This window comes from Nannobrachium achirus (genome assembly GCF_963921795.1).
Source record: "Nannobrachium achirus genome assembly, chromosome: 9".
In the NCBI taxonomy this organism is placed as follows: Eukaryota; Metazoa; Chordata; class Actinopteri; order Myctophiformes; family Myctophidae; genus Nannobrachium; species Nannobrachium achirus.
Genome location: NC_137818.1, coordinates 34243203 through 34253320, shown reverse-complemented (window position 1 = coordinate 34253320; position 10118 = coordinate 34243203). Strand labels below are relative to the sequence as shown.

At 44.2% G+C, this 10118-nt stretch overlaps 1 protein-coding gene across 1 annotated transcript; it reads right to left on the bottom strand.

Annotated features, from left to right (window-relative positions):
- Window positions 1-4821: 4821 nt before the first annotated feature.
- phlda3 (pleckstrin homology-like domain, family A, member 3) lies at window positions 4822-8882 on the bottom strand. Its single transcript, XM_080734309.1, has 3 exons — window positions 8459-8882; window positions 7655-8002; window positions 4822-5989 (listed from the first exon to the last, which is right to left on the bottom strand). Exons 1-2 carry the CDS (start codon window positions 8582-8584, stop codon window positions 7691-7693), a joined length of 438 nt encoding a protein of 145 aa, XP_080590435.1. The 5' UTR covers window positions 8585-8882; the 3' UTR covers window positions 4822-5989; window positions 7655-7690.
- Window positions 8883-10118: the final 1236 nt, after the last annotated feature.

The window sequence follows — 10118 nt, the reverse complement described above, 5'->3', positions numbered from 1 at the left end:
ATATGGAGATCCCTGATGTCATCAATATTAAGCCCATATCTGTGAATATCTATGGGTACCAGGGGTCTCTCCATAAACTGGTCCGATCGATATACATCACTGGCCAAATGGCCAAGACATGGCGTGACCTCGCCCTTGGTCGCTTTTTGCCCTTAAGCGTCTTACTGGTATTATCTATTGTAGGAGGACACCAACCTTTCACTGTTTTTCCCACGTGCCATATACATATATTAGTTGTGACTGGGTTTTATAATGAGATTATCTGTCGGGCTATGTGCCATATAGTAGTGTTGAGGACAGTGAGTGCATATTACTGGGCCATTCTTTAATATGATTTGATTTGTTTGCTGTATTTACTCCAATTACTTTAAATACTCCAATGTATTTACTTTCTTTGTTTTGGGGTTATGCGCAGGCTATTTATATGATTTGATTTGTTTGTTTGCTGTGTCTAGTTTAGAGGCCACAGTGGGCTATTTTGCTACTTGTTTAATTAAACGTGACACTTTGATACATCAGCCTCTGGTTCTATTCATTCTGAACCCAATTATTTGGGGAACCTTACCTTGTCTAGCATATACAGTATGGTTAATGCTATGGTTAATGTGTTTAGGATCCCTCACTCCTATTCGTGAGGGTGGCGTTGTCAGTTCATAATTTTGCCCTTGCTACATATAAATTAATTGAAGTAAATCTGTTGGAAATTGAAATGAGTACAGATCTGCAGCAGCTAGAGAAGTGCACCTTACTAGCAGACTGGCTACTTTTATACTGGGTGTGGTGAGTAGTGAAAAAAGAAAGCTTTGGGCTGCCTGGGTTACTGGTGCTTGACATGAAAATAAAACTATTTATTAAACAGACGTGGCAACAGTGCAACACTAGTTGCTACTCGTTACTATGACAATCTGCCTCCCTCCAACACACACACACACACACACACGCAAACGCACACGCACACACACACACACACACACACACACACACACACACACACACACACACACACACACACACACACACACACACACACACACACACACTCAGAGTATCTCTACCTGACAGCAAGACTGACAGCCCTCTAGTGGTGCTACAGTTAAACAGCAGGCAGAAGCCCTGGCCATTAGAATCATAGAGGAATGTGTCTGTTAGTGCAAGTAGGCCTGGGGGAGCAACAAGCCTCCTATGTGTAAAATAAATACAACACTGTCTGGGTGGAGCAGGGTAGAGCTCCTGCCTGCTGCCCTCCACCACCACAGAGAGTAATAAGGGTTTGAATCTTCTGTGATGCAACAGTATCGTTTCCATGTACTTTGAGTATGTTATACTTAAAAAGGACCACCTCACCTCTGGGACAACCAGATCTTATTTTATTGTTGTTTGGGACACGATCAACACAATCCTGAGTTATTTTTTGTGTTCAATCTGTATTTTTAGATATTTTAGTATTTCAGCATGCAACAACTGGTCATATTATGATGCTTTGTTGCTTGATGTTGCATCATCTATTGCATCATATGATGCATTTTGCATCATATGACCAGTTGTAGCATGCTGAAATACTATATCTAAAAACACAGATTGAACACAAAAAAGAACTCAATAACTCAGTACGTTTGTACTTTTATTCAAGTATTTGTATGTTGTGGCATAGCTACTTTTACTTAAAGCTTCACTGTGTAACTTTTCTCTTCTACCCTGGATTAGAACCAGGTTTCCTGTGCAAGTAGTGAAATGTTGCTCAGGAGATAAATTGAATCTTGACCATCAGGTAAAACTTTTTGTCAGATCCTGTGTCTAGGTGAGATATGACCTTCGACACAATGTCTCAATAGCAGAGCAGGGAGACAGAACACAACCTCGCCAATTGTATATGTTATGCTGTATTAACATAGTCCACCATACAGATTGGACACAATTCAAATGTATTAATTAAAAACAAAGTCACATAGTGCTGCTATAAGTGCTTCTCCCACCACGGGTCTGTGCTCTCATTAGGACCAACTGTAGGAGTTAACTGTCTAGTGCGACTAGAGTACACAAGTAACTGGGAATTGGCATCACGACTAGATTGAGAGAGACAAAAAGAAAAGGGAAACAGGCCTAAGCTCTGAGTACAACATTCAGACCACACCAGCAAGCAGCATTCCCATATCCCTCTTTTCTGTCAAGATGGACACTGCTGGATTGCTGGCCCAGAATAATCTACCTGACCTGGTGGATGGAGGCATGTGCACTTTTTCTAGTTTCCCAGTGATGTCATGTGGGCACAACAAGGGGCATGTTTGGGGACCATTCCTGGTATGAGTTTCAAGGTGCCAGGGCAGAATGAAATATTCAAATCTCCTTAACAAAAGACTATAAAAATATATTTTGGATATATTTGGGAATGAATGGATGGTAATTTACACCAGTTCTTCTGTAACATTAAACTCTTGAATACCCTGAAACAACAAAGGACGTTGCTAAGAGCCTGTTTTAAGGTGTGTGTGTGTGTGTGTGTGTGTGTGTGTGTGTGTGTGTGTGTGTGTGTGTGTGTGTGTGTGTGTGTGTGTGTGTGTGTGTGTGTGTGTGTGTGTGTGTGTGTGTGTGTGTGTGTGTGTGTGTGTGTGTGTGTGTGTGTGTGTCTACTGAGTAGTAGCAGACCCATGGGATGGAGGTCATAATATTTGGAGAGTAAATTCCATGGAATTTTATTAACAAACACACGCACGGACAAACACTCTGAATGCAGCGTGTGCACACACACACACACACACACACACACACACACACACACACACACACACATTTCACCTCGACACACTCAGGCTTAAACAGCAGTGATCCAAAACACATGAAGCCTGCTTGTCTCCATGCAGGCAGGCAGGCAGGCAGCAGTGGTGGAAAAAGTACTCACATTTTTGAGCGGTGGTCACACCGTCTCCTTAGTGTGAATGTGTGTGTAGGTTACTATGCGTGTATGTAGCCTGAGCAGGAGCTACAAGCTCAGCATCGCATTGTGAGGCAATATTTGCCTCTGAGATGCAGTGGAGAGGTAGGCCTCCAAGTGGAAATTGGAAGTACTCCAGAAAAGTAAAAGAAATAAAAAATAAGTACAGCGCTTGCGTTAATGCACTTAGTTACTTTACACCACTGGCAGGCAGGCAGGCGGGGCGCTGGTCCAGTGCTGACTCATGCAGTGTGGTGGTAGTGGTGAATGTGATGTGGGGTTTTCCACTGTTCTCCAGAGACATCAGCACAATCACTCCTTTATCCCTGACCTGCTCTGAGCTGGGGTTGTGCCCAGCATGGCTGTAAACCAGAGAGCATGCGTGCGTGCACGCACACACAGTTTATTATGCCCAACTCCATTAAAGGTAGGGTGAGAGATATTTTATTGTTAACACAATGTTTTTGTGTGTGTTTGCTACAGTGTTTGTTCAGTAACGGGAGTCTCACCGTTTCTCCAGTACTTTAATAAAAAAAATATATCCTCATCCTGTATCCTGTATGATTTCTCTCTCCTGATTGGATGATATTGTAACCCAACCTGATTTTTTTGTTTTTGTTTACCCAAGAGCAGGAGATGGGGAGATTCTGAACAAACACTCTATAGCAATGATTATTATCATGATGATATATTAAGACTTATTTAAAGAATAATGAAATACATAATAATAAAAATCACTTACTGCACCTTTAACCACTTGTGACTTTTTGTGAGCTTGCGGATCGCCTATTTTTGGCAAAGCGATTAGGTGTGGACAGAATAAAAGCGGTTTAAGTACAGACAACTCAAGTCCAGTTTACTAAGTCTAGAGCAGGGGTCTTCAACATTTTCAGCCCAAGGACCCCTTAGCTGAGAGAGAGATGAAGCAGGGACCCCCAATCTTATCATAGATTCCATATAGTTTCATTATTCGAGAACACAATCATCAGTGTATTTTGGATTCATTTCAGTTTGTGTTTTCAGATATTTAACCACTTGAAACGTCAATACTTAATATATATGACTTTTCACTGCCCTTCCCCCCTCTACACCAAAGCTCTTTGCCGAAAATAGCTGATCTACAATGCCTCGCAGTGCGAGGCGTTGTGAGCTTGTAGATCGGCTATTTTTGGCTATAGTTCTAAGGATATGGACGCTAGGGTTCAAGTGGTTAATATAAAAAAGGAGAAAAAAGGTTTCTATCACACTAAGATTTGGAGGACCCCCTGTAACATGTTTGGTCTACTCTAGCTTTTGTGAGCAACCCAGGCAGTTTTTAAGTTGCTTGAGTAGACATTCAAGTTACCCTGAACATGTTTGAAAGTGAAATATCCCTTTGATAATGTTCCGGATATTGACACCTTGCTGAGTTTCGTGTGGTGTGTGTGCTCACTGCACATTGGTTCTTGTATGTCCTGTATGCATACGTGCGTGGGAGGATGCTTTGTGTGCACATGCCTTTAGGCTCACTGTGCTCCTCATTGCAATCCTAAGAATAAACAACAAAAGGTGGCCAGGCTGCAGAGCACCATTATGCACGCAAGAACAGGAGAGACATTCTGTTTTCAACAGGCTGTAATAGCGCAGTTAGACCAACCACAATTGGAACCAGATGATGTTAGCTATTAACAGCCCGAACACATGAATACTTCATAGTTCAATGTTTAGATGGAACTTGGAAGAGAAGAATAGTCCTGTGTTTTTCCTCTGAAAAGAACCACAGGCATTCTGCACACATAGAAATGTCAGTTAGGCTAAATATACAATATGCAAAGCATCTTAGTAGCTCCAGCTGTGGTGTGGATCATTCCACAAGGCTGCTTTACATGCAAACTCGGGCTGAAGAAATACCGTTCTTATAAACCTTTCTTTATTCAATGGTAATACTGTCCATGGCTTGTATTTTCAGCAAATATCATATACAAGTAAAATGCTTCTTTGTTGTGTGCAAACATTTGAAAAATCCTGTATACAAACACAAATTCTCAAACGGAAAAGTCTGATGGAGCAACAATTGTATAATTAAGACGTAGAAAAGAACGAAAAAAAGTCCTCCGGTTTCAAGAAAGATGCGATTGAGTCCAGGTGGTGCAGGGGTTCGATCCCCCTGGGGCGCCACCTTGCTTGTTTGGGGCAGTTCAATGAACACAACTGACTCTGTATGTAGGTGTGAAGTCGACAGCACAGTTTACAACCGCTGCAGGTTGTCTGTTCTTCAGAACTGGGAGGGATAGCGTGTTCCTCTGCCCTCCTGGTTAATTAAAATCCTTAATGTCCTAGTAAAAACAAGTAGCTGGCGACTCCATGTGTTTTGGAGGCGATGTGTTTTTTTTTTTTACATCTTATCCCCAGGATCAACAGTAGGGGTTGGCAGTGACAATATACCAGACTAAATTGGGGAGAATTTCTTTTGTAAGATTTTTTAAAAATACAGCTGATTTAAAAAAAAAGAAACAGAAAAGATGCGATTGATAAGTCAAAGGCACTAAGAGGTGAACAGTATTGAATACATAGGACCACAACGGAAACAAGTCTCCAGGACTTTTTTGTGTTGTCCTTTTAGCCTTAATGTTTTACTGTACCACTGTGCTGTTTACAATATTGACTACAGAAATAAAGTCCAATCCATCAATCAATCAAACAAACAAACAATGGCTACAAGCACACTCCTTCTGTTACTCAATGTTTAGCTATTGCAGTTTTCTCTACTCCGACCTCAAAAGCAGTCATTGGAGAAATCATGAAGATGGAAATTCCACTTCAATCCACGCTTTGCAGGAAGCAGGGTTCCCCCAGGGTTCAGTCCTGTGGTCCATCCATATAGTATACAGATAGGTAATATCGATGTCCTATGGTGTTCCGCCCTGTGCGGTCAAACCAAGAAGCGGTGAAAAAGGATTTCAACGTTTGTCCACACTTTTAGCAGTCAAGTAATGGGTCCTCTAGTCCTGGTCCTGGTGAACCTCTCTTCCTTCCTACCCTGCGATTGGTCCACTCCCAGTCCCAGAGAGCAGTAATCCTCTGAAAGTAAACGTAACACAGAATATAGAAAACAGAGTTTTACTTCATAGTTTTGTGTTGGGGCAGCTGGCAATGCTTTACCAGTGATTCTCTCAACCTGCGTCCGCGGGCCGTGAGGGTATTGCAAGTGCCCCCCCCCCCCCCTCCCCACTAACTAAAAACAAATGTCATGACATTGCCTCTTTACATGTTTGATAATTACGTTTTCATTGTGATACCGTTAGTTCCATTGATCCAAGCACAATCTATTGTTTGATCATTACAATCAACATCCGCTGAAAATGCACGCGGCCCACCCATCTGACCACTTAACACGGCAGCCGAAGTGCTCAGACTGGTGTTAAGCGGTCAGTTTGTTATGCTTTTGAGATTTTCAAGTGGGGGGGCCTGATCCAGAAAAGGTTGAGAGAACCACTGCTTAAGAATGTCCACTCGGGAGTCATAGGTCCACAACGAGACAGCCGTTGTGAGTTTAAAGTCGCTGTCACCAGGGCCACTAAGTTAATTTGGGCTACTTGACTTCTGCTACTCACTTAAGGAAGCGTCTCTGTGGATTCCCGGGCAGTGAGCTCATAGTTCAGACTTAGATACTCTCTCACACTCTCTCTCTCTCTCTCTGTGAACACTTGGGGGAATTCAGCCGTCCAGCCTCTGTGAATGTCACGCCGGGCGTCACATGATTGCAATATGTACGATGGTGGTGAGGTGACGTCTAAATGTTGGAACAGCTGAACGGAACAAGATGAACGGATATAATTTACGTTTAGCTCCGGTTCGCTGCGGTTAAAGGACCGGTGGCTACATGTGCAAGAAGAGAGAGTTATTGTTGTGGGTGTTTAAAAATAATACTCTGCTGCCAAGTGAAGGAGAGGCAGATGTTATTTTGGAAGCTCACTGCTGCAACATAATGTCCACATAGAATAGGTAGACCTAATAGAATATCTGAACCTACAGTAGTGTGAAGCTTCATTTATACCCTGTCACTTGGCGAAAATAAAATAAATTAGGCTTAATAGAGGCTTTTAAACGCGAACCTCTTGGTAATGACCTTTGGCATGAATGAATACTTGGTTCTCAAAACTGGAGTATATGGACCCCCAGGTCTCTTTGAAGGGGTTCAAGGGGGGCCCAGCAAAGTAGTTTAATTTCACCATTAATAGACCGGCTAGACGTTAGCCCAATGAGAGAATGTATGAATGAATGACTATGTTACTATGCCGGCTTCACTCTCTCCACTGTTATCTCTCCACCTACAGGATAGAGACAGTTGTAGAATTGCTGTGCTAAATATAGCCTAACAACAAAAATCAGTTCTGGTATGGGGCACATCTTTTCAAATGGATAGCCCCTTTGGGGAGGCCGACAACATGAAAATCAGTGAGAACCACTCGCCTATAGAAACAGCAATATTGGGGGGTCTCAATCTGGCTAGCCATCGTCAAAGAAAAAGGTAGGTCCTTTTCACTTGAGAGTGCAGAGCATAGAAGTCTGTCATCAAGAGACTAGGGGGGTCTAAACAACCCTACTGGATTGGATGGGGTCTAGGGGGACTAAATGGGGTATAGGGGGTCTAAATGGACCCATACAAGTCTGTAACTGACAGTGTACACTGTCAGGGTTAAGGGGAGACGTTGAAATGTTAAAGTTTGAGAAACACAGGCCTACCTGTCCTCCATGTCCATCAGTGAGTAGAATAGCGGCTCACTGCGCCTCCTCCTCGCCGCTGCTGCCGAGCTGTGAGGAGGACAGGTGTCGGTTCCTGCCGGTCTGCACGGCCTGCAGGTTCTTGTAGCGCACCAGCGCCAGCGCGATCTCCGCGTTCCACGCCGTGCCGTCCTGCGGGCACCGAAAGTCGATCTCCTTGCCCGTGGCCATCACCACGGTGAAGTACACGAGCCCCCGCTTGTACTCCACGCAGTCCACGGTGGCCATGCGCTCGAAGCGGAGCTCCTTGGCCTTGGAGGAGGAGGAGGAGAAGCCGCCGGTTTCCGAGTCTCCGCCGCTGCCTTTGCACTAGGGATAATCGATAATGTTATCGCTTATCGTAAAAAAAAAAAAAAAAAAAACACTCCTATCGTGGAGATAAATCATGATCATGAAATTATCCTCCACTATGCACTAGGATCAATTCACCACCTTGTATTTGCCGAGCTGCATATCTGGTAGACAGCCTACTCACTTATGTATTTACCCTCTGTAATTCATAAAACGGACCTGGATTTTTTTCTTTCTTTTTTTCGCTCTCTAAGCTGATCTACAAGCTCATTACGCGTAAAAATGCTATGCTTTGTGAGCTTGTAGATCTGCTATTTTTGGCAAATGTTCCGCCACAGGATGATGGATGTTGGATGATGGATATTTGGATTATCAGAATAATATCGTAAATTGCAATTTTCAGTCAGTTTCAGTCAATAATCGAGACATACCATTTTCAAATGATCCCGATTCCCGACCCATTCTCATCCTTACTTTGCACTTGTGGAGGCGCAAGCCCTCGTCGGTCAGCACGCAGCGCTTCTTCTTCCATAGCTGGAGAAGCCCGCTGCTCCGCTTCTCAACCAGCCCGTCTCTCATCACCTTGACCGACAAAGACATGCTGGTGGTCCCGGTCCCCCTCCCACAGCCCTGCGGCGGCAGGCGCAGTGTTTTGACAGAGAATACAAAAGTCTCTAGTCTTCTGCTTGCTCTCTCCGGGTTATCGTGGGAGAGCGTAAACAATAATCCATTCGATCTAAATGCCACCAGATGTTGTCGATATTCCCTCCGCGTACGTGGGGTAATGTTTTGTTGTTCCCTCGCAGACAGTGGCCTAATTTCCCGACAATAATGAAGCCTGCCATGGGAGAAGAAATGTCATTGTGCGCCTGTGGCCCCAAAGTACGCTCGGCGCCTGTATGTGTTTTGTTGCAGGCTGGCCGGTCTGCCTGGATATGTTTGTACATGCCCAGGCTCTTCTCCGGACCTTCTCCGTTTACACTGGCGCCTCCCCGCCCCTGTCAGTGACGTTACACGCGTGTGTGTGCGTGTGACTGTCAGTGTCAACTAATTTTCACTCACATGCACCCCACGCACACTTACTACAGTGCTCGTCGAGCACACAGAATCAGCATTGTTTTAAGTAATATTATTTTGGCTGACATGGATTGCATGTAGCCTATTACAGCCCTGTGTGGGCCAACAAAAGAAGTTAAAGGAACAGTTAACCCCAAAAATTACAAGTTTAAAGTATTTTAGGCCTCATGGGTGCTCTTGTGGGGCAGTGGTTAAGACCTTACCCAGTGCCCAAGCCCATCCACCACCATCACAGAGGTTGTGTGTTCAAATTCACTGTGAAAAAATAAAAATAAATCAAAAACATCCGGCTTTGTCGGGCGTCAACACCGTTTGCTCTGGGGAGGGTGATATTGGGATGTATCCTACGGGGTGGAGTGGCACCTGCCAGCATGGAGTGCCGGGCGGGAGGAGTAGGACGAAGGCCCTAGGTCCTCCAGGTGGGGGCTCCTCACTGGCACAGGTGAATAAGTAGGCTACAACAGCAGTGACAACACAGAAATGTGTGTGGCGAGGAATTCATTTCAATTACTAAATTGGGGAGAAAAAATAATTTGCCACTCTAAAAATGTTTTAATAAGAAAGAAAACAAGTCATCTTTTGGGTGAACAACCCCTTTAAGAGTAGTTCATGTGCACCTGTTTGTTATGGACAACAAACACCCCCCCCCCCCTCCCACACACACACACACACACACACACACACACACACACACACACACACACACACACACACACACACACACACACCTGTTTCAGTGTTTCTATGACTTGCTGCTTTCTCTCTCTCGGGTTGGAATGTGAGTGGGAGGTAGAGGGCTCAAGGGTGACTGAAGAAGGCAAATGGGTGCAGTTACGTGTATGAGGGGGAAAGAGGGAGGGGGGAGGAGAGATTAAAGCCACAATATTATGAGAGATGAGATGACATAACTAAGTCTCTCTGTACAGGAAGTGTGCCCATCTAGTTTTGTTGTTGTTGTGCCAATTTCAGATTAAACTAGTCATGTGCCTGGGGGGTTGCACAGGTGTGTGCACAGTATCTGAGGGATTGAATGTATGAGTCTCAGAAGTAATGTTGG

Excerpts from the sequence above, each read along its gene's own strand:
- phlda3 (XM_080734309.1), bottom strand. The coding sequence starts at position 8,584 with ATGTCTTTGTCGGTCAAGGTGATGAGAGACGGGCTGGTTGAGAAGCGG. Across the intron at positions 8,003-8,458 it reads TGCGCCTCCACAAGTGCAAA|TGCAAAGGCAGCGGCGGAGA; the intron begins GTAAGGATGAGA and ends GATTATCCCTAG.